General features: G+C 52.1%; 2 protein-coding genes and 1 long non-coding RNA gene across 17 annotated transcripts in view; 1 reads left to right on the top strand and 2 right to left on the bottom strand.

Moving 5' to 3' along the window:
• Positions 1 to 392: 392 nt before the first annotated feature.
• Positions 393 to 10,652, bottom strand: IKBKE (inhibitor of nuclear factor kappa B kinase subunit epsilon). Of its 2 annotated transcripts, XM_428036.8 has the most exons (21): positions 10,567 to 10,652; positions 10,344 to 10,453; positions 9,566 to 9,706; positions 9,290 to 9,419; positions 8,769 to 8,950; positions 8,295 to 8,455; positions 7,787 to 7,897; positions 7,530 to 7,709; positions 7,150 to 7,352; positions 6,705 to 6,769; positions 6,536 to 6,627; positions 5,971 to 6,072; positions 5,085 to 5,160; positions 4,831 to 4,943; positions 4,479 to 4,555; positions 4,244 to 4,283; positions 3,970 to 4,071; positions 2,347 to 2,443; positions 1,798 to 1,910; positions 1,508 to 1,579; positions 393 to 983 (listed from the first exon to the last, which is right to left on the bottom strand). In XM_428036.8, exons 2-21 carry the CDS (start codon positions 10,428 to 10,430, stop codon positions 950 to 952), a joined length of 2,178 nt encoding a protein of 725 aa, XP_428036.6. In that variant the 5' UTR covers positions 10,431 to 10,453; positions 10,567 to 10,652; the 3' UTR covers positions 393 to 949. The 2 variants fall into 2 exon arrangements, with proteins under 2 accessions (XP_428036.6, XP_040508901.1); XM_040652967.2 differs by having other exon boundaries at positions 10,344 to 10,652.
• Positions 10,653 to 10,830: 178 nt separating this feature from the next.
• LOC124417407 lies at positions 10,831 to 13,385 on the top strand. Its single transcript, XR_006932164.1, has 2 exons — positions 10,831 to 11,233; positions 12,887 to 13,385. It is a non-coding gene; the product is annotated as an uncharacterized LOC124417407 (long non-coding RNA).
• Positions 13,193 to 26,306, bottom strand: part of SRGAP2 (SLIT-ROBO Rho GTPase activating protein 2) — an 84,246-nt gene continuing 71,132 nt past the window's right edge. For 7 of the 14 annotated variants that reach the window (XM_046904241.1, XM_004934954.5, XM_004934955.5 and 4 more), the window contains 4 exons: positions 24,043 to 24,223; positions 23,500 to 23,646; positions 21,094 to 21,421; positions 13,193 to 18,502 (listed from right to left, as the gene is read on the bottom strand). In XM_046904241.1, the coding sequence (XP_046760197.1) occupies positions 18,119 to 18,502; positions 21,094 to 21,421; positions 23,500 to 23,646; positions 24,043 to 24,223 (1,040 nt within the window). In that variant the 3' untranslated portion in view covers positions 13,193 to 18,118. Of the gene's footprint in view, positions 18,503 to 21,093; positions 21,422 to 21,747; positions 22,323 to 23,499; positions 23,647 to 24,042; positions 24,224 to 26,306 lie in introns of those variants that run through there. The other 7 variants (XM_040652965.2, XM_040652966.2, XM_046904243.1 and 4 more) reach the window with 1 other exon arrangement.

Genomic DNA, 26,306 nt, shown 5'->3' with positions numbered 1-26,306 from the left:
CAGAGGCATTGCTGAATGCTGAGGCAGGGCTGCAGGAGTCGTCCCAGGGCTTTGCTGGGACCTTCAGCACTGACTCAGCAATAACCACAGGATTTGGACCTGTTGTAAAAGCCGAGGTCAAAAACCAGCAGGAAATTCGGAGCATAACAAAACCCCCCAGTAACGGAGCTCTGGGCTCCAGTGGGATGGGAGCAGTGTGCTCCCCAGCTGTGCCATTCCCTGGAGAAGAAGAGGGGTGCTCTGCCCAGGGCAGCTTCAGATACCCCAGTGAGTTCCTGCCTGGGTCTCCTTATCCCCATCCCCATTCCTGCCCCCATCCCTGCTGCAGCCCAGCCTTGCCACCTCCACTATTTCACCCTGCGAATTAAAGGCAGAGGCGGACGTTAAAGGAATTCTTTTTGACAGATCTCAGTTATATTTACAAAAATGCACCAAAACAGAGAAACCTCCCCCAGCTTCCTGTGCCCACAGCCATCAGCAGTGCCGGGATGGGGCTGAGCTGGGGTTGGGGCTGAGGGCAGGAGGAGGGCAATAGGGGCAGCGACAGCACTGGGGCCGGTGTTGTCATCTCCTCCATTGGGTGCAGCCCCTCCTGCCCTGGGCTCAGTGAGGAGGGTCAGAAATCCCTGAAAACACAAAAAGGCAGAAGAAAATCTCCCTGTCTCCACTCTTCTTCATCCGACATTGGGATACGGAGAAGCCAGAAAGCCATCGAGTCCTTCAAGCACTTTTTAAAAGGGAAAAACCTGGTGCTGCATCAGTTTGTCATCAAGTAATCGAGGCTTGCAGCCACCCAGTGCTGCAGAACTGTGCAAAAGTGCTGGGGCACAGAGGTAGGATCCAGAGAGCTGCTCCAACACCAACGGAACGTCGGAGCAGTGCATGGTGCAGGACCTGCGATGCTGGCAGTGATCCCCTGTTCTCTTTTGCAGCTGCAAACACGCCATGCTCAGACCCCAGGAGCAGGAGCAGCCCCGCTGAGCCTGTGGGGGCAGAGCAAAGTTTGGGGTTAGAGGGGCAGTGCTGACCCTGGGCTTCGTCCCATGGTTGCTTCTGTAAGTTCTTCCCTTCTTCCCCTGTTGCATTCACTGTGAATGTGCTGCAGCACTGCACTCAGTCCTGCACAGACAAGGTTGGGGTGAAGCACTGATAGTTGTCTTTCAAAATCCAGACAGAAACTCTCGGAGATTTTGGTATGCATAACCATACTGCTGGTGTGTTTAAGGCCCTGGGAGAAAGGATGCAGAAGAAGAAGCCCAAGGGGCTGTGCCAGCAGCAGGATGCTGAGCTTTGCAGCACTGAGCTTTGTGGCACTGAGCAGCACAGGGAAAGGGCTGCACAGAGGGTGGTGGGCATTGCACAGCATTTGCAGTGGGCTGTGCTTAAATTCCCAAGAAAACAAACTCTCTCTGCTGCCAGAAGGTGATGGAGGTGCGGTGCTGCTGGGACATTTGCAGTGCTGTGGCTGTGCTCAGTGCCCACAGGGCTCTCCAAGTGCTCCACTCACCTCTCGATGATGCTGTTGTTGAACTGGAGGTCGTACGATACCGACTTCATCTGCTCCAGCAGCTCCTGCATCCTGCACAGACAAAGCCCAGCCCTTAGCAGGGGCAGCACAGCTGCCCCCATCCCCCAGAGGAGCAGAGCAGATGCCCCCATCCCCGCTCCCTAAACTGGGATGGCACCTGGCAGCACGAGGGCATTGCGTAGGGCTGCACACAGCTCCCCAGCCCCACACCAGCTCTGCAGAGCCCTCACACCGAGCTGCCCCATGGACAAACCATCCCCAACACTCACTGCAAAGCCATCTCCCGGCGCATTTGGCTCAGGGGAACGGGTGAAGGCACTGCAGGGACCATGGCCAGGCTATGCTTCTCTGGCACAACCGTCTGCAGGAACTTGTCCAGAGCCTGCAGAGATGGAGAGGGCACAGCTCAAACACCCCACGAGCTGCTCCTGTGTGTGCCCTCCGTGCTCACCCCAGGGTGACAAAACACTCAGGGAAATGACGTGTGAGGTCACACCCAGCCCACCCACTCCTCAGGATAAACAGAACGACCCAACCCATCTACCTGCCAGCCCTGCTGCAGCATGTCAGCTAATCCATCACCACAACCAGAGGCGATGCTTCAGCTTTTCTGCCATGGCAGTTTCCTCACTGAGCACAAACCCACTCCCCAGCTCCAGTTTTGGAGCAAGATTGGCGCCGTCGGGGCTTCACCCAACCACCGCTCTGCTCAGTGGGGAAAGCAAACTCCCAAACCTCCGAGCACGAGGCCAGAAACTCCAAGTATAACACCGACACCCTGCAAGCCGTGCACCCAGCACAGCCCCTGCAGCACCCACCAGCTGCAGGCAGTCCTGGCACTCGCTGGCCTCCACGCTGCAGGTGCTGATGCGGTTGCTGAGCCTCTTCAGTTGCTTCTTTATCTCACAGACTTTCCTAGGAAGGGCGATAAGAGCAAATGTTCTGGTCAGTGCTGGTCGCACTGTTTGATATTTCTGTGGTTTTAATTCTGCTTTCTGCAAACCGTGCCGGATCCGAGTCGAAATCCCAAGAGGAAGCAAATGAGTCACAACGGTGCCGTAATTAGGGCTGCAGCTCTGCTATCCAAACAGCACTAATAGCAAACTAATTAATTAGGGAAAGTGCTGCTTTAAGTGGGATTCGGCTCAGGAGCATCGCGAGCATTGCTGCTGCCCACAGTGCAGTGCTGTCCCCGGGGCTGCTGCTGCCAATGCTGGGTGCCTCGGGGTGAGGTGCACCGGGAATGACACAGTTGTATAAAAAAAGCTTTGGTTTGGCCTTAAAATGAAAAGGGAAGAGTATTTCAGGTGAATGGTCCACCTCCACCCCCCAGAAAAACACCCACACCGCCACAAACGCTCAGGGATAAACTCAAAACAAGGCAATTACTGCTGCAGTGACACTAATTTTAAAGAGCCAGTCGTGACTCACAGTGCATTGTGCATAAGGGTAGAAAAACATGCAAAAACACCCCAGGAAACAGCAGCTGTCCCCCCCCTCCCCTGCTCTCTGCTGCTGTGATGGGCAGCGGGCTGCGCTCGAGCAATGCAGGGCAGCCTGCCCTGTGCTTTATTCCCCAAACACCACTTAACATAGAGGCACTGCTGAGAAGTGGATCTCTTTGTCTCAACAGCAATATTTTCCTGATGGAATAACCATTCGCCGCTGCAAGGAGAGCAGATGCAAGAAGGAAGCTGCATGTTTACATGGAATGGGGCTGTTCCCAAACTTTAAAGAAGGTGGCATGGGGTGAGAGCAGACATGGGGAAGGTTTGCCCATGGTCACACTGAGCTGCTGCTCTCAGGTCTCACTGCTACTTTATGAGTCCCTCAGCAGCAGTTCCATGGGATCCATCCATCCACATCCCATTGTCAGATCGATGGCCCCATCCCCATTCCAACACTAGGTCAATGGCCCCATTCACAGCCCAATATCCAATTGATGGCCCCATCCATATCCCAGTGTCAAACCAGTGTGTCCATCCCAACACCAGGTCAATGGTCCCATTCACATCCCAGTGTAAATCGATGCCCCATCCCCATCCCAACACCCGACTGATGGCCTCATCCGCATCTCAGTTCCAGATCAATGGCTCCATTCCCATCCCAACACCAGGTCAACGGCCCCATCCCCAACTCAATGTCAAATCAATGGCCCCATCCCCATCCCAGCACCAGACTGATCACAGAATCATAGTATCATAGAATCCTTAGTGTTGGAAGGGGCCTTTAAAGGCCATCTAGTCCAACTCCCCAGTCCATGTCCTCAACCACACCCCAATATCAGACTGATGGGCCCATCCCCGTTGCAACACCAGGTCAATGGCCCCACCCACAGCCCAACACCAGATCGATGGCCCAATCCACCTCCTAACATCAGATCGATGGCCCCATCCCAACACTGAATCAGTGGCCCACTGAATCACGAGCTGGACCCACACCTCATCCTGCTGCCATGTAGGACCAGAGCCTCCTGGTACCGCTGTGCACACTTGTCCTGGAAGATGAGCAGCACCTTTCTGGCCAAGTCCCCCAAATTCACCCTGAAACCAGGAGAGGAAAAATGAACAGGATGGGCATGGAAACGAACGCCACTGGAGCCACACGCTGTGTGTGTCCTTCCTCGGCCTGGATGAGCCACAGACATGCTGCATCCCATTGGGATGCCATAGCAATGCCAGTGTGGGGCTGGAAGGGTGGGGTGGTGCCACTCACTTGTCCAGTTTGTGTATCTGCTCCTCATTGTAGCCCAACGCTGCGGGAGGAAAGACGTGGGGCACCATCAGAGCAAGCTCTGCACCTCTTGGGTTTGTAACCCAATCAGTGGGTGACCCTATAAAGCACAGGGACTCTTCAGAGCAGCAGTCCCGGGGTTCCTCTCACAGCACAGAAATATGAACCAGTAAAGGGAAATCATTTGTTCTTTTGCAGATCAGTGCCCCAAACTCACCTGGACACGTCCTGGCCTTGCGGAACTGCTTGTAGATGAGCTGCATCTTCTCCAGACAGCACTCAATCTGCCGGATGCTGCGAGGCGTGCCCAGGAAGGAGGTGTGAGGCCAATGGGAGGGGGTGTGAGACTGGGGTTCCCTCCCCAACATACACACCTCAACCCAAAATCAAACTGAAAACAGCCATGGGGATTTGGGTAAAGCATCTACAAAACCATCGTCTTTGTAACTACAAACCTTCTGTCTTAGTGTCTGCAATCCTATTGTCTTTGTGTCTACAAAACACTGTCTTCATGTCTACAAACCCACTGTCTTCATACGTACAAACCCATTCTCTTTGTACCTACAAACCTTTTGTCTTCGTGTGCTTGTTGTCCATGCTGCACCAGTTCAGACACCATCCCATCCAGCGCCCCTTGGAAGTCAAAGATGCTGTGGGAGCACTGGGAAAGCTCCTCTGCCACCTGCAGAGATCAATGGGAGGTGGGGGTCAATGTGATGTGGGTGTCAGTGGGAGGTGGGGGTCAATAGGAGGTGAGGATGGCTCCTCCCAGTGCTGCCCGCACCCATGGATGCTCCCTCCTCCCTCCCCCCTGGTTGCTCACCCTCTGCAGCCGTATCCTCACTGCAGCCACGTCCTTCAGGGCTGGCAGTGCACTGCCCCCAGGAATGGCCTCATACCTGTGGGAAGCCAAATGAGAACCGTCTTGAATATCCAGGGGTGAAAACAAGCCATCACCCGAGCAGGGAGAACATAGAGCTGCCACCTGGGGAAGCTCAGGGCACCCAATCGGAGCCACACGACGCAAAGCACTGCTCGGTATGAATTCGTCTGGTTGGGTGCAATTTGCTCCCAAATTGTTCTCTTGTGAGCTGGCTCCATGCCATCCAAGATGCTGCCACTTCCCGCAGCTGGCATGGGCGTGAGCTGCTGAAGCCAGCAGAAATGAGCCCAATCCAGACCCTGCTGGAAAGGATGGATGAGCAATGCATCCAGAGGCAGCATCAGTACTTTGGAACTACATGAATTCAGCCGAAGTCAATGGGAACCATGTGTCTGCATCTTTTTAGATGAAATGGAAATTAAGAAGCTTGCTGAATTGAAAAGAGGAAAGGAAGGCAAGCCAGCAGCAAGGCACTTTGCACTGCAACAACAAAATAAAAAGCAGAGTAAGCATGGGTTATTTTAGACATTATGGGGTTGGTTTTGCCTGGGGCAGAGCATTGGGATGGGTGCACCCAAACAGGGCAAGGACTGCCCCGGGCTCCTCCAGATGGTGCTCCATTAGTGGAGCCCCTGTGATGGGCACAAAGGACATGAAGGGTATCGAGGACATAAAATGACATAGAGGGTATAAAAGATGTAAAATTATAAAGGACACAAAGGGCAGCCCATTGCAGATGGTTCACGAGGGCTGGGAGCACCCCAGGGCAACTCTTCCACTCTGGGATCGTGGGCTGTAAGAGCCCCATGGAACCCCCTGCACTTACAGCCCGCGGGTCTTCCCCTCCATCAGCTGCAGCCCGGAGAGCACTGCGTGCACCCCTCTCCTCTGCTCCAAAACCCTCGAGCACTCAGACCTCAGGTTGCCACTGCCAGGAGAAAAAGTAATTAGTGCATCATGTGCCCCGTGTGCCATCAGCTTTAGGGCTCGTGGGGCTCAGGGAAAAGCAAGGGGTTGGGTGCAATAAGAAAAGAGGAGTGCTGGGTGTGAGGGTGCTGCTCTGCAGGGAGCAAGGACGCAGTGCAAGGAGCTCCTGCCCAAAGGGAATGGATGCAAGGGGGAAAATGCACAGTGATAATCCTAATGAGGAAGATGATGATGATGATGTGTTCCGAGCACCTCCCAGACTGAAAAAAAATTGACTTGAAAGCAGCAAATTTGGGTAGGAGTACCCTCAAACACCAAGTCCTCATTTGGGAGCAGTCCTCTCCCAGCCTGACACGCGTGTTCCACGCACAGGGCTCCAGCACTGCCTGCCAGAGGAATGCAGAACCCCCCCAAAAACACTCAACACAACACTCCCCCTGAAGCAGGGGGTGCCTGGCACTCACATCACCCAGTGCAGCCCCCGCACTGTCAGCTCCTGGCACTGCCGCAGCTCCTGCGCGATCCGCAGCGCCTGGTGCACGGCGCCCACCGCGCTCTGCAAAGCAAAGGGATGGGGACGGCGGTTGTGTCCCCTCTGCTGGGGGTCCCCACGTCCCCCCTTCCTCTGCCCACCTTGGCAGCGCTGCAGTCGGCCACCACGTCCACCTTGGGGACGAACTTGGGGAAGTCGAGCGCCGCTGGAAAGGTGGAGAGCGGTCAGAGAGCTTCGGGAGGGACATCCCAACAAATCCCAGAGCTGCTCAGGCACCAGAGCACTGCGGTGCACGAGGCTCAGGGCAGCTCTCCAAGGCTGGATGACCTCTGAGGTCCCTTCCAACCCAAGCTGTTCCAGGAATCTATGCTTTTGGAGAGGTGGGTGAAGGCGGGAGCCGCCTGCAGAGCAGAGCATCGCGCCCATGCTACAATCCCTGGGGGAAAATGACCCTGCAACATCCTAACCCTGCTCTCCCTGCCACTGAGCCCAGCAGGGTGGTGGCCATCAAAGCAAACCTCTCATGGTGCCCACCCCACACCCTGGATGGGGAGCACTGCGATGCACCTCAGACGGAGTACTCACGGTCTTTGTATCTCACGCCCACCACGTCCTCTGGCTGCTCAGCACAGCTCAGCAGGGTCAGAGGGTTGTGCCGGGCTGTTCTGCAGAAGTTATGGGCTTGGAGGTTGGGGTCCAACTCGTACGGGTGGCCTTCAAAAAAATACTCTTGGTGGTGAGGGACAATGTCTGTTTGTTTGAAGACAGCATCCAAAAACTTGCTGGTACTGAAATGGAAAAAAAAAAAAAAAAAAAAAAAAAGAAAGGATGGGGAATGAGCCATGAGGTCAGCACTCAGATTTCCACTGCTTGAACTGCAAATGTCCTCTTGTAGCAAAAAACAGCACCGAGGCCACGGAGGAGCTGAGCCCCCCAACCCACCCAGCCTCGCTGGGCACCCTCACGTGTTGTAGGAGTGGATGTAGATGCGGTGCGAGGACGCCTGCTGCAGGGAGAAGACGTCGACCACGATCCTGTGCAAAATGTCATTGGTTTCAGCAAGGAACTGATCGAAGCCCCAGCACTTCTCCTGGTCCACCTCCAGGATGTTGGCCAGAATGGGGACGAGCTGATCCTTCAGCCCCCTGCGGCAGCAAGAGGAGGTGAGGTGAACATCTGTGTTGGTGCAGCTGTGTGCAGGGGACCCCATGGGGACACTCACACCGACAGCTGGCAAGTGAGGGGCAGCTCGTAGCTCCACTCGATGCTGCCGTTCTCCTGCCTCTGCACGCCTGCAATGGCCCCGGGGGGCTTCTCAGTGGTGATCTTGTACCTGGGGTGCAGCAGGGGGGGATGGGAAAAGGCACAGCTTAGAGCACAGAGCGGAGGGAGAGAACAGCCCAAGAAAGAGTGAAAAAATTCCATGCCCTTCTGAATGCTGCCTTCTCTTTGAGGTGCTTCACCTCAGAGCCATGAGGATGAGTTTAAAGGACAAAGACAGTAAACGGAACACACGTCCTTCACCATCGTGTGCATGCGTGGTCCTCACAGTGCAGGCAGCCAGGAGCTGCACTGCAAGCCTTGCAGGGTTGGATGGGATTATTACCCTATTTCAGGGCTCTGTGGGGTTATTAACCTCCCCCTAGGCTATATGGGATCATTAACTTACCCCTAGGCTGTAAGGGATGCAGCTATAAGGGACACAGTGCTGTCCTGCACCGGGTACCCACATGGTCTCCTTGTTCCTGCGGGGTCCCCCGAAGGGCACGAAGGGCAGCCGGCCGGTGGCAGCATGGTAGAAGGTGACACCGATGCTCCATAGGTCGACAGTGACACCGTAGGCCTTCTGCTGTGGCTTACGCAGGACAGCACGCTCATACATGTCGGGGTGCTGCGGGATGGAGCAGAGCATCGCTGCCCACCAAGCCCTGTAGGGTGGCATTCAAAACTGCCCCTTATGGTGGGGGTGGACTGATGGTTGGACTGGATGATCTTGGTGGTCTTTCCAGCCTTAATGACTCTATGATTCTAAGCGCCACGTCCTCAACACCAAACAGTGCCTGTGATGCTACGAGCTGAGAGCTCACTGCAAAAAAATAGAGCCCCTCTGAAAGGGGCTCTGAGCATCACTGCTTCTCTCCATGCAGCGCTGTTGGATGGAGGGATGGGTGCTGTCCCCCGGCACACCCCGGGGCCGCACTCACCAGGTACTCCTCTGTCCCATAGACAGACACAAACTTCTCATCGTCCTCCAGCTCCCGGGCGGCACCGAAGTCAGTCAGTTTGTAGATGCTCTGCCCGTCCTCCCCCACCAGGCGCATGATGTTGCCGGGTTTGATGTCCCGGTGCACAACGCCGTTCTCACGGAGGTGGTTCATCCCGGCCACTGGGAATGGGGGGGGGAACAGCAGTTGTGTTTGTATAAATGAGAGGACAGAGGTGGGGACAAACTCCAGGGGTGGCTGCACTTGAATGGGGATCACATCAGTAGTTGGGACTTTGAGTAACGGGGAGGAGCAGGGAGTGCGTAGGGTTGCACAGCCCTAAATCCTCAGTTGTGAGGCACAGCCCATTCCCAGAGCTGTTGGAAAGGGAAATCCTTCAGGCCTTCCCCAAAGCCATGCTCCCCAACCACCCAGCGGTGCCATTTCCAAGCACGCAGGTTGGCCCCAATGCCCAATGACCACCTCACACTCCCAATGGCTCAGGGACAGACGCTGCTCACCCACGCACTGCAGCACCACGAGGAACTCGGGCTCAGCCAAGCCAAAAGCGTTGGCGGGGTCCTCAAGGATGCTCAGCAGGCTGCCACTGGAGCAGTACTCCATCACCAGCACCTTCTGCTTGCTGCTGCCCTGCGGGGAGCAGAGCAAAGGCAGGGTGGCTGTACAGCCCCCACCTCCCCATCCCCCCCAGAAAGACCAGGCACCCGTCAGGAATGGGGCCGTGGGATTCTGCTTGGACACAGCAGTGCAGGAGGGAGGGCCCCGGTCCCGCTCACCGTCTCCTCCACTGCGAATAACTTGACAATGTTCTTATGGTTCAGCTTCCGCAGCATCTCGAACTCCCGCATCTGCACCTCCTGCGGGCGCAGGTAGCTGGCTTTGTTGAAGACCTTGACGGCAACCAGCTCCCCTGATTTCTGGGGAAGGGGGAAGAAGAGGAAAAGGGAACGATGGCTCACCCTGTCCCTAACAGCGCCGTTAGCCTCACTGCTGCTCTGGGTGCCAACGGTGCCCGAGCACAGCTTGCTTTCTGACAGGCTGCCTCAGCCTCAGCTTCCTGCATTGCAAAAGCAAACACTGCCGCTCGCTCTGTTTGCTTCCTGTGGCTGCACCCGCGTGCTCAGAGGGCGCACACATCTGCAGCACTGTCAGAGGTCTGCAGTGGGGTGGGGGCATCCAAGTGCCGCCCGCGCTCTGCTGCTCCCAACTCACCTCTGCCTCACCTCTGCACCTACTGAACAAAGATCAGGGAACAGCAGGGCTGCGAGTCTCTATCCCAGTGCAGGCAAATGTTTGCATGAAGCATGCAAATGGCCGTAGTTGGGGGTTTTCAGTACTTTGGGCATTCCCCACACCCCCCAACCCTCCCCATGCTGGGGGAGCAGCGCTGCATAGCATAGCACAGAGCTCAGCTCACCCCAAAACCAGCTTGTATCCCACAGAGGGAAAAACAGAAATAAAGCCAGAGCAGCCCTGGCACTGCCAGAGCAGGAGGGCGTGGGGGGGGTTGGATGCCCTGGAGTGGCCATATCCCCACCCCTTCCACCCCCTCACCTTGCTGCGGGCTTTGTAGACGCAGGCCGTGGCTCCCTGGCCCAGCAGGTCGTCCGTGCTCCAGAGGTAGTTGGGGGTGCTCTGCATCGCCGTCACCGCTGCTCTCCCCTCTGCCGCCAGCAATGCATGGGAGAGCTGCAGGCACGGCACAGCCGCAGGCACAGCACAGCTGCAAGCACAGCACAGCTGCAGGCACGGCACGGCACGGCTGCCCTCCTCCTACCTGCGCATGGGAGGCAGCGACGCTGCTCCGTGCTCTGCCAAACCCCGCTGCTCGCTGGGACCTGTCGGGGCCGGCAGCCCAACAGCGGCGGATGCACCGAAGTACGGGCGGGGAGAGCTGCAAGGTGGAGGGAGGCACCTCCCCGCTGCAGAACAGAAACCCACGGGATTGCAAAACCCGCTCTGCAAGCATCGGCTGCGGCTGGAGGAGGAAATGCTTCAGCTTCCTGCTTGAGAAATAAAATTCCCAGAGTTGCAGCCGTCCGCAGGCAGCTGGGACAGCGCTGGGAAGGGCCGATGGGCATGGCCAGCATGCAATGCTGCACGGGGCAGGGAGCCAGGGGCGACGGCTGAGGGTTTGAGCAGTGCTGCACGTGGTCCCCTCTGTGCCGTTCTATGGAGTCACTGCTGTTCTTCGTGCCCTCAACGTGGGGCACAGCATCAAGCGTGGGGATGTGAAGATGGCAGCAGGACGACCCGCTCTGTGGGTGCTGCAGAGCTGTGACGGGGAAGCCTGCAACCCTTGGGAGGAGCTGGGTCACCCCGAGACCATAGGATATTCATTACCGTTCCCTGGGGGTGTCCCTGCAGACCCCAGCGCCGGCAGCACCGCAGCTCCCATCCCTGCAGGAGCTAAAGCCACAGAGCTGTGAGTCCTTCAAACCCAGGTAAAACCACCCCAAAGAAAGCCCAGAACAGGCAAAGAGGAAGCAGGTGCAAACGGAGCAGACTGCTGCCTCCTTCCCCAGCCACAAACCCAACCCCCAGCATGAGCAGCACAGACCCGGCCCAGCACAGAGCAGAGGGCAGTGGGGACGATTCGGGGCATTCCCCGGCCGCTCCCAGCCTGCACTGCCAGCACTGCTCTCAGTCTGGGTCAGAGCTCCGGGACTCCTCACGGCAGCACACAGCGCCAGCACTGCTGCCCCTTGTGCACATAGCTGTGGTCACACGGGAACAGAGCCTGGAGTTACAGCGTGGGACGCCCCCAGAGCAGGGCAGGGCACAGTGCGGGGGCACAGCAGAGGGCTGGAGCTGCTGGGTGGGACGTGGGATAGGCTGCGGGGTGAGATGCACTGTGCTTGGGGTCCTGTGCTGCTGCAGGGCCTGGCTCACGTTCCTGCACGCTTCCTGCTGCCTTGCCTTGCTCAACCTCAGCACCCCACATCCCCTTTATCGGGTATTCTCTTATGATCACACGGATGTGTGTCTGAAGGAGCTCTCCTGGTGAAGTGCAGCACGCACTGCTATTCGGGTCTGCAGCACATGGGGCATCCCAAAGGGGATATGGTGCTCCACCGGTCCGCACGCACACTGTGCACCTGAATCATTCACTAATTATTACTGAGCTCCATTTCTGCACCACGCCAAAGGCTGCCCTACAAACCCATCGGGGAGCTGCCGATGGGCAGCACACCTGCACAGTGACACAGGGCCAAAGGCAGCAGAGCTCAGATCACATCACTGCCCCGCAGCACTCAGCAGGGAAAAGAAAGTGAAACAACAGCTCTGGGAGCAATAAAACCCCAAAGCAAACATGAAGCAAAGCCTTCCTCCACTTCCAACCCACACACATTGCTCTCAACTGACGGGTGAGCCGAGTTGGGCTGACAGCAGGAAATAACTGACGCATTTATGACACCCCAAAATTGCTTCCCAGTGGCAGCTCAGCACTGTGCACTGCTCACACCGGCTGAGGGCAGCAGAGCCCCAGCAATGCATCCCAGCTGTGCTCTGCTCTGCTGCATGCAAACAGCGGGAGGGCTGAGGGCTGCACGCCCCAGCAGCGAACACGGATGGGATCAGAGGGCTTTAAGGGATTATAGCATCCTTCTCCAGGCCAGTGGGTTAATGCCCCAAAGCGTCTGTGTCACCCCATTACCGGGGCATCACCCCGTTACCGCTTCCTACTGCGTATAGTTTTAAAAAGCACCAACCAATGTGCAGCTGCATCCCCTGGAAATCAATGGGGACTCTATGGGGAGGCTCCCTTTGCTGTCACATGGGGCTGGGCTGGCAGACTCGCTGTATCCCCAACCACCAACCATAGGTGCTCCTCCTGCACCGTTCCATCCCCAGCCCTACAGCTGCCCAGAGATGTGGGGACACAGCATGGTCACCCCCAGCACAGCTCGGTTATACATCAGCCCTCACTGTAAATAATTAATTCCTTGGAACCCAAACAAAGGGAATCCGACGTGGCAAAGCCCTGACACAGTTCCCTCACCCCGCACTGAAAAACACATGCAGAGATGGGGGCAAACCCGGCAATAACAATAATGACCCAATCCGTAATCTCAACCTCAAATCCTCTTTCCCAGACAGTGTGAGGCCCATCCTCTCCAGGGAAATGATGAAGATTAAGCATTTTTAAATCAGGTCATCGCAAAGGAGACGCGTGCCCTGCCGAAGCCTGCTGTTGCTGGATAGGTGTGTGCAGGAGCAGAGGGACACACGGCTCACACAGTGCCACGTGGCCATGCCCAGCACTCAGGACAAGGCTGTGCTGCCTGCAGAAGACACACGAGGACAAACCTCATCCTCCTCTCCTTCCAACCCCTGCACCCATGGGCACACGCGCCCACCCGCTGCACTCACTCCATACATCATTCATTGGCACCCATAGGTCAGCATTTCCACCATACCCAAAACATTTATTTCTCCAAAACTATTGCTAATGACAATGAATACAGTTCGTAGCCCCAGTACGGATTTAACATCTCCAACACATATACTCCTAAATACTGTACAATACTGTACCAAAGGGGGGGGAAAAAAAAAAAGGATGTACCTCCATATTGTACAGTTATATATACAAAGTACAACTTTACACGGTTTAATATATACACCATATATATATTGGTGTAGAAGACATGAAACAATGGAAACTGTTGAAGCAAGAACACCCCATCCCACCAAACAAAACCCAAAAGCCCAACGCAGAGCCCATTGCAGGACTGGGGCTTTGGGCCAACAGAATGCAGTTTCCAGACTTTGCAGTCAGATTTTCTACTCCAGTACAGTCGAACCGTAACGTGGCTGCTGTTCAATGTGCATCGCAGGTGGTTTCAGCGTTGGCCCTGTTTTGGCTACATAGAGCTGGGCTGGTACAGAACCTGCTGCTCCAAGTATTGCTCCAGCAGTTTGGCACGCGCACACGAGTCCAAGTCCATCGGACTTCATTTATTCAACCACAGGGCTGTGCCTGAAGAGAAAGGAAGGGTGAAGTCCGCTTCAAGCATAAAGTTACTACAGTGCCTTTAAGTGAAGGATCCTCCTCTCGTTTCCATTGCAAACCGCTCGGTGTTTACCCTGTACCAAGCGTGGTATCTCAAGTATCAGCACAGCAGGGAGCTGCCCTCGCCTCTTTTTGGCCCATCATCAAGGAACGACGCCTTCGTCTCCGACCATGTCATAGGAAGCACAAAAAGGAAAAAAGAAATCATTGTTCAGGCCTTGAGTTGCTGCGTTGGTATCTCCGGGTGCACCCAAAGACCCCAAGAACTGAGCCCTGCCCAGCACCGCTGTGGTCAAGTATTGGTTTCAAGTACCAGGAAATGGAGAGACGAGCGGGAGCGGATCCGGAGGGAGGGTTCTCAGAAGGTGATGTGTGAGCTCAGACCCAAAGCTCAGCACGGCCCATCAGAGCTCAGCACCTCCAGCCATGGCCCCATGGCTGCCAGCGAAGCCAGCGAAAAAGGCTACAACTAAAAACCTCACAATAAATAAAGCCCTCGTTTGTTCGACTCGTTCAGCCCCGTTAGTGATGGGAGTGCCTAAAGGTTCCCACGTTCTTTCTTTTCCCCCTTGGTTCATAGAGCAGTGAGGAAAGGCATCTGCTCATTGCAGAGCATCTCCATGCGGTCAGGGCTGGATCCTGCCACGCAGGGGGACCCCACGCTGCCCACCAGCCAAGGAGCCCCTCCAGTTGTCCCCTATGGGCCTTTCTCCATCACCACAGCTGCCTGACGAGCAAACCACGCACTGCTGAGAACCACCACCTGCCCCAAGCCTTCCCTCTGCACGCAGAGCATTCCAGTCTATCAGGTACATCGATGCAAAGGGTCTGAAGTGCTACCTGGAGACATCGTGAAGACCATCCCTCAAATGCTCAGCAAAACCCAAAGCACACCCAACGTTCAACTGAATCTGAGGTTCTGACACACGGGAGGAAAGAAGCGAGGCAGCAAACTCCATCTGCATGGACCTCTATAGCCTCAGTATGACTCCAGAGAGGAACTGGAGCAGATGGAATTTCTTGCCAAACTCCAAAGGGTTTCGATTCTGTAAATAAATTTATGAGAACTTGGTTACCTTAACCTACTTTTGAGCAAGAACAATCTTGCCTTAAGAAAAAAATAATAATAACAGTTCAACAAAAACCCAAAACAATTCAACATATGAGGTATTCATCACAGGAAACCCAAAGACTCCTTTTCAACAGGTATCAAAATACATACATACACAACATGGTTTTTTTCTGCTGTCACAGTGCACTCTGATTATTTCATCATTTTCATTGCAAGAAAATAGGCAGTACGGATCAAGTGAGAGAGTTGGTTCAGGTCCCATTGCTCTGACACGAAGAACACGGGTACAAGAGATAACTGAGAGCCTTTGGATTGCCTCAGAGAGGCAGAAACTTAGCAACCATGAAAGCACACTGCTCAGTTCCCAACAAGGGAAATAACACATCAGAGGTTACAGCTTCCAGAACTATTAAGACTGATCACCTAAAACCGTGTTTTGTTTTACAAGTTTTGCTTTGGATTACTTGAATCCAACATCTGATGAACAAGAACCCTTTGTTCATACACAGCACTATCAAACAGACATACGTGATTCCAGTTATCAAACACTGCTTGTCTTTATATCCGACACACACATCACACGAAAGTCATGACAGGATTTCCATGGAAGAGCAAGTATTTCTTCTGGACACGAGGGTAGGAAGGAAGAGTGACACCTCCCCAGGCAAAGCGCCGTGCCTTCCTCACCCACACCATCACCTCCTGCATGAGATGCCCGCTGGCTCTGCAGGGCGGTGTTGGCATTTCCAGTTTTCCTTCCCCACCTCCACGGTGCCCCCATGGCAGCAAACCACGATGGCAACGATGCTCAGCCTGGGATGCTCACGGAGCGAAGCAGCTGAGCTACAAGTTTCCTTCTCGAGTCCCCCCTATATGTGTGCGTTTCCTGCTGGCTGGATGAGCCCAGGCCACGCAGAAGAGGAGAAGTTCTTCAGTCTGCCATATTGCTTGCTGTAGGTTTAAGTGTCAATCACAGTGCACACCAAAAATTCCAGTTGAGTTGCTCGGTATACAGTTTATCCTGCTAAGCGTATTCCTCTTGACAGCAGGATTGTCCCAGAGCTGTGGATGCTAGAGATAAGCACAGTAATTCATAGACAGACAGAGTAACCTCAAGTCTTTATCTCTCAATTTCCACTCGTTCAGACCTCCAATACAGAAAAGAGCATCTCCTCCAGATGTGCTGTGCGTGGCTGGACACTTACTCTGAGAAACATGAATGCTAGGCATAAAAATATAAAGAAAATAAGGCATTACAAATGAGTCAAAGTAAATTTCACAGAGATCCTGCTCTTGACACAGAGTAATCGGTCGTTTGTGACCAAACAAAACCAAAGCAAAAATTCCCTACGTAAAGTAAATGCCAGAAAGTTCTGCCTGAGCAAATCAATTGCGAGTTCAGTTCTTATTCCCCAAAAAGCCCAAGTGATTCCTTGGTGGTAGAAGTCCATCAGAACCTGAGAGCAGTGTTGGCTGGTCGCTGGGGGATCCCTCCCGCAGGGCATAACACGGCTGTATGACTTCTGTAGAGGTGGGGATGGACACGGACACAACAAAAGCCCCTTCACTTCTCCGAGTAACATCCTTCAATCCAAGAGAAAAGTACATTTAAGAAACTGTTCTTTGTTAAGTCCTGCTTGTTTCTTTCCTTTTTTTAATTGCTAAGTGCCAATCGTCAGGACAATGCAGTCACAAGGAAGCTAAGAGTGAGAAACCTACAGATTTAAAACCGAAAGATAAAATGGAAGAGGAAAATAACTTCCCTTATCCTGCCCTTGCCTGCATTCACTTTGATGAAAACAACAGATGTGTGGCTACTTTAGAAGTCCCAGAAAAGCCTGGGAACAATGCAGAGTGAGGGTCAGTCCATCTCCCCTCTCGCAGGGCCATGAGCTCCTCCTCACTGCTGTGAGTGGCACACGTGCCTTCCTTGGTAAAAAATTAAATAAGTGTTAATTAGCATCGTGGACAGTTCTCAGTAGAGCACAAACAGAGCTCATGCAGCCCGCCGGCGGCTGAAGCATTTGCTGCCTACCATATAAATACACGTATACTAAGAGTTCATTCCAATGTCCGGAGTCCTACAAAGGCATGCCATCCACCAAGAGCACGCCGTGAAGCCACTCCAGAAGCTGCATGCTGCCACGGCACCGTCCCACGCAGTGCTGCTCTATGAGAGCAGACCCCAGGGCAGCTCACCCTGAAGCACTTACAGCCAGGAATGGGGGGAAGATACAGAGCTTGAGAACTTCTGGTCCAAGTTTTACAGTGCTTGTCACCGGGATTCTGTTAAGGATCCATCCTGATACATGATCAAAACAAGAACGTGTGCGTTACGAAGTGGGACCCCATGAGAGGATGCTGGATTTCAGAGGTTTGCTTGTTTTTACATTCAGTCCCCCGAGCCCACACACCACATGGCAGCCCATGGGCTAAAAGTACACTGGAAAACAATGAAGCTGCTTTTAAATATGGGAGAGCCAAGGAGAAAAACAGCTAGATTGTCCCTAAACAACAAGTGGGCTCTTTGTTATGCTCCCATACCCCAGGAACGTTATCTGTTGATATCTGCACATACACATACTACATATCAATCCACAAAACCTAAGAGTGTTCCAGAGGAAACTACTTTTCATGACGTGTCTTTGAAAGGACGAGGCTGGATGAGCAAAAGCCCTGCAGGGTGGGACGGGGCAGCAAACAAAACCCAGGGATGGCATGGAAGTCCAGACAGACCCTTAACCACGGTGGCACCAGCGAGCGATGTCGTAACAATGCACAAGAAGGGGCATGTCCAAGCTCCACAAAACGAGTGGCACCAAAACATGCAATAGACTAAAACCTATCCTATTGTTCCCCTGCGATAAACGAAACACGGAATATATTAAGTCACTACATCAGTACTCAAAACAGGACGCTGCCAAGTATTCCCTCCAGCAGCCAAGCGCTTGGAGCAAGGCGTCAGTGAGAAACCAAGATCCAACTCAGTGCTGTTTTGTTTTCCTCCTCAGCTTCACAGTGACCCAGTATTGGATTTCCCATGCGTGGCACGAAGGGCTTTGCCTTACCAACACCACCAGGATGAGGCTGGTAGCACTGAGTCCACTCCCAGCAGGAGGGAGCAGTTCACCACAAACCTTCAGCACAAGTTCAGGGTTGAGTTAAATAGGAATTCTAACGTCTTTAGCACGGTCTCTTCATCGGAAACAACGCGGCTGTGCCCGCAGAGCAGCATCGGGTTTATCAGACAGTACAGGACTTGTCAGCAGGCTGCTGAGAGGCAGAGGAGGCAACGCCAGGGCTTGTGGCACTGGTTTTGGGGAACACCGCAGGCTTCGGCCGCGTTGCAGGGGGTTTGACCTGCGTGGCCATTTTGACTGACTTCACCGGCCTGAAGGTGCAGGGGATGTCGCCGGCCGTGCTGGCGCTGCGCTGGAAGGCTGGCTCAGTGTCCTTGAGGATCTGGGTGTGCAGGGGGCTGGAGGGCTCGGATGTGGGGGCTACCACTGGGGATGTTTTCAAAGGCTCCAGAGTGTCGAGGACGACATCCGGTGTGTGCTTGACGCTGCTCTGCCTTTCCAGCTCCCGCAGCTCGTTCAGAGCAGAGTTCATCGTAGCTTCAATGTCCTGCGAGCACAAAAGACAAATGAAATGGAGTCAGTCAAGGGACCCAGACACATAAATAAGTAGGAAGAATTCAGTGCTGGAGAACTACACATTCCCCTTCATTCTGTAAACATCAGCGCTCAAATCGTCTTGGCAGGTCAACTGGAAGGTCATCTTCAAGGGTCAAAGTGAACCCCACGACAAACATACGCTATGTAAAGTTATACACTGAGTAGTATTTCTCATCGTCAGGGAGTAAATGGTAATTGCTAACGCTACTCCACAATCCTTTACAGATCCCAACGTCTCCAGATGCTGCTTGGACCTCAAAGATGACGACAATCCCCAAAGGCAGCAGCCAACACAAAAGCACGTGGTGCAACGGCCCCATTCTCGTGGGAGATTCAGGAGAGGAAACATGCAAAGGAAAGGAAGAGGCTGAGGATTCTGAATGCTGAAATCTGAATGAGGCACTATGAGGTACGGTTTAGTAGCTTAGTGGGTGGTAACGGTGATAGGAGGATGGCTGGACAAGATGACCTGGTAGGTCCTTTCCAACCTTGTGATTCTACGATGTGCTGTTGCTGCCTCTCTGGTTTTCCTGCTGCCCATATGGTCTTACCTTCCCATAACACTATTAGGACTCAAAACTTCAACGTTTCCAAAAAACGCAGAAGATATCAGAAATACAGAAGTTCCAGCTGCCACCTCATCATTCTATCGAGTGTTACAGTTATTAACACGAACATCAGAAGAATTCTGATATGAACTGCTTTGTTCCCAGCTATCTCAGGACCTCTGCATCACACAGAGCTCAGCACAGAGCAGAGGGGCTCAGCTACCCTGTGCTGCACAGCCTGGGGTGGGGAAGGTACATCAGTCAGGAAGAAAGCAGAGACAGCAATGTGATGCCTCCAAGTCTATCTCAAGGCCAGGCAGATTTTGCTTCGGAAGCCAGGGAAAAACATGGAAAATGTGGGATGGTTATTAAGCAGCATTTGTACGTATACTGTGGGGCTCAGAGAAATGCATTTCACACAGCTCCCCCTCTCCTCTCTTCCTTTTTTTTTTTTTTCCTCCCCAGACTTCTGCAGTGAAAACAATGGACTTAACATTCAGAAGGAAGGGACAGGATGACTTCAGTCAGAGCTTAATTCAAAAAAACAAAGAAACTGATTTCTATCAACCAAAGCCCCGGAAGGACAATGACTTACAAAGACTCGACCTGTGTATTATTACTCCACTGGAACAAATGGGCTAAGGGGCAAAATACAGATTTTTATTCAGACCTTATTTAGGAGTTGATGCTGCTGTATTGCGAATAAAAGCGCAGTTTAACTTTTCCACCACTCTTCCCCTCCTCTTTACAAACCCAGACTTCTGCACCAAAAGAGGCCAAGAAGTCAGGTCTCCAGAGCTGCCTGTAACCTGAGACCCAGGCATTCCTCAGCTTTAGATAGATCCATCACATACTGAAAGCAGTTGGTACGGGCAAGCATGCGTGTGCAGGCACATCCAACAGTTGGGAAAGGGAAGATCCTACCAGGAACACAGGAATCTGCAACATTTACATCATTCCCCCCATCAGGAGCTGACACTTCTTCAAAACCTGACTCTCAATTACTTTCTGTTCTGCTTCTGCTTGCAGAATCACAGATGCAAAGACACCACTTGCATTTGTGCTATCAGTCACTGCTGTGGCAGCCCACGGTCCCAAAAGCAGGAATGGACCAGGTTCTGTGCAGAGAGATGCAGGGAATACTTGCAACAGACCAGCCTGCCTCAAAACTAGCAGAGAATAAGAAAAGCATGACTAACACCGTTCCCTTTCAGCTGCACAGGAAGACTTTCCTTGCTGTACGTGGAGCCAGTCCCAAAGCAGAGCTCTGTAAAACCGAAGCACAGCTGTATGTGTGTTGGTAGCCTGCCCTCACTTCAAGGCACTTGTCTAAACAAACAGGTAATGAAAACTAGAGGAGCATTATGTCCAAAGCTGGTTTTTAATCACACTGGTCCCTGTAAGCACATAAAGATGGTACTGTGAACGCTGTACAACTCAGCAGCCTGCTTTTATTTTGGCTGTACTTCTCCATATGCCTCCAATGCCCAACCACAGGCAAGTCAGCACAACCATCAGGAGAGCTTTCAACTGACACTCAATACTGTACTTTTCTCAAGTCCTGAAGTTAGGATTGTTTAATCTTTTTGCTGACAGCTTTGGAATCTGTATAACTTTCTGAAGTGGGCATTTTTATTGTCGAAACAAGATTCTGAATAAAGAAGAGGGCCGGGCTTTTATGGAGTGAGGAGCTGACTGTTTATCTTCCCCTCCTGAAAGAAGTCTCAGTGCCTTGCAGAGCGAGGCCGAAAGACTAAACCTCACGTGGAGCACGTGAATATTGCACTGCCAGAAGGGAAGGCATAGGAGATCAATGCAGACCTTGTATTAAACCACGTAGCTGTACCCAACATCCTGCAAATCTACTACTAGTGGCTGGCGACCCTGCACATGGCAGGGGGGTTGAAACCAGATGATGGCTGTGGTCCTTTTCAACCCAGGCCATTCTATGATTCTACTCCAGCAGAGCCCTTCAAGGCAAAGCACTCCTTACCTGTGCAATCACCTCGGGGTCCATGGGCCGGTGGTTGTTGAAGCTCTTGGACCTCCCTGCTGTCACAGTTTTCCGGATCTGAGGGCTGTCTATCCTGTTCTTCAGAGATGAGTGCCGGCTGATAGAATTGAGGCTGCCGTGGCCACTGATGGAGCATTTGTCTGGAACCTCCTTGGGAAGACTTTGGCTCATAATGGGCTGAGATGAGGGTCTGGAACCGGCTATGGCTCCTGGGGAGGCTGGTTCTGCCATTGAGCTACCTAGTCCATGGCTGTCACTTTGACGGAAGGCTCTTCTGATGCTGCCTGACTCTGGTTTCTTTCTTTGCCTTCAGTCACAAAAGCAAAACAAGTCAATACAAGCAGGAACACGTAACGGGCTGTCATTTGAAGACATCCCCCCAAAACAACACAGAAGACAAATGGGAAGAGACATAAAGATGTCCACATTACAAAATTCACCCAGGGTTTTAGGAGTCGCTGTGAAACAGTGAAGTTATAAACCATTCCATTTAACACTTCTAACAACAGGAGTCTGGCAGCTGTGCACATTCATAGCAAAAACAGAAAGCTTGGATGGAACGTAATTAAATTGGTCATGAAGCAAATCTTTTAATTCTGAACAAAAAAAAAAACCCTCCGTGCCATCAACAGGTTTTGATGATGTGTTTTTATTACATTAGAAGAGCATAGCTACAATTTTTTGACTGGAGGACACAGTATAAGTCTACTAAGCTCCCGGCCCAAGGCATCAAGTTGTTATTTTCAGAGATTCAAGCAAAGAACCCCATAGTTTGAGGTCAACAATCATTTCCAATGTTTGCTGGTGGTAACAGAGCTTTCTTTATCATTGCTTTAGCAGGACCATAAGGCGTTATCGACACGGGGCTGCAGATAAACCAAAACATGACATCAAATGGGTAAACTGGTCCAAACAATTTAGTTTCTACCCCAGCACCATGAGGTCTGACAGCATGATTCCATTCCAATTACACAAAGACCACTGCGGAAGAACACTTTATGCCATAGGTCTGAAGCTTGGCATCCATTATACAGGGAAGGATCCATTTATATATAGCACCAGCCCCATGAATAACTGCAAGAAAGTGTTAACTCCAGTAGGATTTTGGCATCCAAATAATAATTCAGTGGGTGGCACAACTGTCACTGCGAAACCATCTGATTTAATTTTGCTCAAGTCTGCTCACACATAGGTCAGAAGATTCATTCCTAAAGAAAAAACAACAAAATGAGTCTTATGCTGCTATTGCTAAATATCTGGTCCCCTAGTAAAGGGAGAACTGCTGGAGTGGACATTACCCTTACAAACACTACACACAATGCTACCAAAAACTAGCAGGTGGTGAAGCTGCAGTAAAGGTCTGCTCATTGCATGGATCTCTCCATAGCTGATAGAACTGCATACTTCAACAGCTCACGCCATAAATAACAGTAAGAAGGCCCAGATCCCAAGCTGATGCAGACTAACACAGTGGTATTGACACCAACAGAGCTCTGCTGATGGCTATAAACTGAGGGCCAAGCTCTGTGTAGGACTTCAGTCCATAAAGGCATTAATAGAAATACATCCTCTTTAAAGGCTTGGACTGCTGAAGCCTGTTAAATTAACTGACTGTTCCAAACATCCACTTCCATAAAACTGTAATTATCACATTAAGATTCTGCCCCTGCACAATACACAGAGTTGCTTTTGTTTTAATAATAAACGAATAATCAATCAGAAGGGTTTAGGGGATAAGTCTGCCATAAAGTAAATAAAAGATCAAGAATCCTCCTCATAAAAATCCGGGCAGTTCAGCCCGTGAGCTGACTGCTGGCTATGGGAACAACTTCTTGTTAGCAGAAGTTAAAGCAAGAGGGAAAAGTGCTGTTTCACTGCGAGCATATGGTTAGTAACCAAGGTGAGAAGTGCTGGAGGGATGGAAGGATGTTACAAGGCAAGATAGGGCCGCCAGGTGTGCCATCAACACAATGTGTGACCATGGGTTCTTCACATCCCACACCCCATAAATGCAAAACCCCAACACTGATGTGTAAACAAGACGTAACAGCACAGGAACGTCATGAGGAATGGTGACACGTGGTTATGAGGACTTAATTCCACATCTCCCTCCCTCTCGGTATCCTCTGCTTACAAAACAGGACGTATTTGGGACAACAGGAACAGATGGCAGCTCAGGGGTAGGGAAGAGAAGCCAGTGGGGTTTTAAATGAGCATTGGCCACATCAGTGAAAGAGGACAGCAAAAGGCGAGCCAGTTGGAAGAGGCAAAAGCAGAGAACAAAGGGGGAAGCACTCATTAACCTTTCTGAGGGAAGGGAATATTTTATGGGACTCATCACCAATACCTTCACAGTTACATAGAGAAACACAAGGCTGTCCTTACTTGTTGATGTTTGCAAGGTAAATGTCTGCCACGTGGCCCCCGCTCGGGCAGCTGGCACCAGCTCTGGCCGTCACTTTTTCCTCCGGTGGCTCAGAATTTATTTCTATCTCTGACTTCGGACTGGATCTTTCAGAAACACCGTCCTCACTGGGAAGGAGGAGGGAAGGAAATCACAACCAGCACAGGCCCAGCAGCACAAACACATACAAGACAACAGCACTGCGCTAGCACCCTTCATTACACATCTTTTCAAACGAGAGAGCCTGATTTCTGCAAGCAACCAGCAGATCCCAGCTCTGCATCCTTCCCAGGCCGCCAGCACCAGAACAGATCTTTATTGCACACTGAAGCTTAAAACCTCCATGCAAACGGACACCTACGCCTTGGCGGAGCTCTGCTCGTTTCAATAGGATCCCCCCCCCTGCAGGGAAGGTTGAAGGATGAGCTCTCCCCACGCGGTGTCAGCATCCTGACACAAACACTCCATTCCACGCCTGATTTTAGGCAAGCCCATCTCGCAGATGGACTGAAAGGGTAACATACGTGTCTTGGACGACGATGTACTGATGAGGGATAAGGCCATCAATTCCATTGTGGCGTCCCTCCCACCAGTCATCTGAGGCTCGCTGGTAGAGGAGGAGAGAAGCTCCTTTCTTAAAGGACAGCTCTCTTGCAGTCCTGCCAATGTAGTCGAACTTGGCTATTGCTTCTATGGGCTCACACTCTAGGAGACAGAAGGGAATAAACAGTAATTCACCAAGCACTCCGGATCAGAAAGCATTCAGCAGTTCATACCTGTTGCAAAGCAGCTCACAGAGACAGCACGGAACACAGGGCAGGATCATTTAAGGTAGCAGAGAGGAGAAGGATTCAGAGGGGATCCCCTACAAATGTGCTGCAATCTCATCTGATCTCTGTGTTACAGAGTCTGCATTTTTGATGCCCTATAAACCCACTGACAGCAATTCAAGCATCCAGATGGAAATGACAATGACAAAATTAATGCCTTGTTAAAGTGAACACTAAGATACATCCCAGGACAAATTCTGCCCACGTGGTGGTTTTGGAAAGGCAGCTCAACTACACCTCTGGACTGGCAGGCGGGATTTGTTAATAGCATTTAAAGGAAGGAAACCTCTGATTCCAAGCTGCTTCAGAAATAAAGTAGCTATTCAGAAGGAAACTTCTGCTGCCTGTGAGGTTCACCCAGCCCAGGAGAATGGGCTCTGCTACCACGGGAGGCTGCTGTGCTCATGGAAATGCTGCAGGAACCCCTGAAAACACAGCACCCACACTGTGGCTGCCTATGCAGACCCATGAGTTGCACTGTGCAGCTGCTTCAGGGCCACAGCACGTGCTCCTGCTGATGGCTCCTAGCTGATAAGCTCCATGGTGAATTGCAGCCACGCTGTGCCTGCAGCCAGGCGCTGATCTGAGTCCCTGAGGGACCCCACGTAATGCAGAGGGGGAGTGTGGGCGTTCACACACTGGGGAAAATCAATAGGAAATTCATGTGGATTATTTTTAAGACTTAAAAAATCATAATCATCTGTCATTGGTTGAACGTCAGTATGTATTACACCAGCTTCCAATTCTATGCTGGGATCAGGGGAATGGAGATGAGCTCAAACACACGGCCCCAGCAGACTTCAGCTGCTAATTACTTGAAAGGAGCTTTCTAGCACAGCCATGGAAACAGAGCTGCTTCTCAGGGGAACAGAACTGTGGTTCCTCTCCAGGAGAGAGACGTACTATTTTGTCTCGAGATCTCCATTGGCATTATGGGATGCTTCTGCAGCCAGAAAGGATCAGAAGGACAAGCACGGGCCACAGCTTTGCACATCACTCCTTGAGGGGGCACCCACTCAAAGATTGGGTCTCCCACTGCAGGCAGCAGTTGGGCCATAGACCATCTGTAAGGTAAACCTATCTGAGAGCACTGAGGGTGCAATGCACAGCCCCAGAGGGGCACAGCTGAAGGTGCGGGATGGGAGCAGCACCCAGAGGGCATCTCTCTACAAAGCACAACCTGATGGTGAGATGAGAGCCATCAGCCACACTGAGCCCCCAGCCCCGAATTCCTCCATTTCTGAACCAGACAGAGAGGAATTATCACAAATGACACAATTCAGGTAACTCTGTGGTCAGCCTCACAAATCCCATTATCAGCCCTTGGCCACCAGCATGGGTGCAAAGCCTGCCCGAGTTCCCAGCCTGTGATAGCAGCCTTGCTCCAGACTCCCCAAAGCACACACTTATCTGCCTTTGGCTCCTGCTTTCCTCTTGCTTGTTTTGCCTCTGGTGCCGGCTTCTTCACCGTGTTTAATTCACATTATTTAAAAAAAAAGAGAGAAAATTCTGTTTTTGGTGTCCCCCTCCAGTTACAAAAGCGACAGGGCTGTGGCTTTGTAAATTCTGTCTGTTTCATTAACAAGTGTTTATTGTTCCAGATGAGTGCAGCACTCAGGTTTCTTATGTTTCCAATTTGCCTTTTAGGACTCTGGCGTTCATCCAGACGAGAGATTTTAGCCTCTCATTTCCAGTAGCTTTTTCCTACTACACTTATACCCAGAGCAGAAAGCTGTGAGAATAAGGACCAGTCAGGTTAAGTCCTGCCAGCCTGGAAAGCCTGCTTTTAAATAATTTTGCTCAAGTTCGGTTTGCTTCCTTCCATTTAGCAGCCCTGCATGCTTCTTTGTTGTTCGAAATGCATCTGCACTTCAGTGCTGCTGGGATGGCGGCTGTGCCAGGGATGTTGGCTTGGGAGGACCAGGTCCAGCCTCATGAGAGACTAAAGGTCTCATCTA

The sequence above is a fragment of the Gallus gallus genome, chromosome 26 (genome assembly GCF_016699485.2).
Source record: "Gallus gallus isolate bGalGal1 chromosome 26, bGalGal1.mat.broiler.GRCg7b, whole genome shotgun sequence".
NCBI classification, from domain to species: Eukaryota; Metazoa; Chordata; class Aves; order Galliformes; family Phasianidae; genus Gallus; species Gallus gallus.
The sequence above is the reverse complement of the archived record's forward strand: the minus strand, read 5'-3'. Positions and strand labels throughout refer to the sequence as shown.

Bases quoted from the DNA above. Each gene is read 5' to 3' on its own strand.
- IKBKE (XM_040652967.2), bottom strand. From the start codon at position 10,430: ATGCAGAGCACCCCCAACTACCTCTGGAGCACGGACGACCTGCTGGGC. The intron at 4,284-4,478 runs GTGAGTTTGGGG...TTCCTCCCGCAG, and splicing joins CAAGGCCAGGACGTGTCCAG to CGTTGGGCTACAATGAGGAG. The intron at 1,911-2,346 runs GTGGGTGCTGCA...CCATCTCTGCAG, and splicing joins GCCAGGACTGCCTGCAGCTG to GCTCTGGACAAGTTCCTGCA.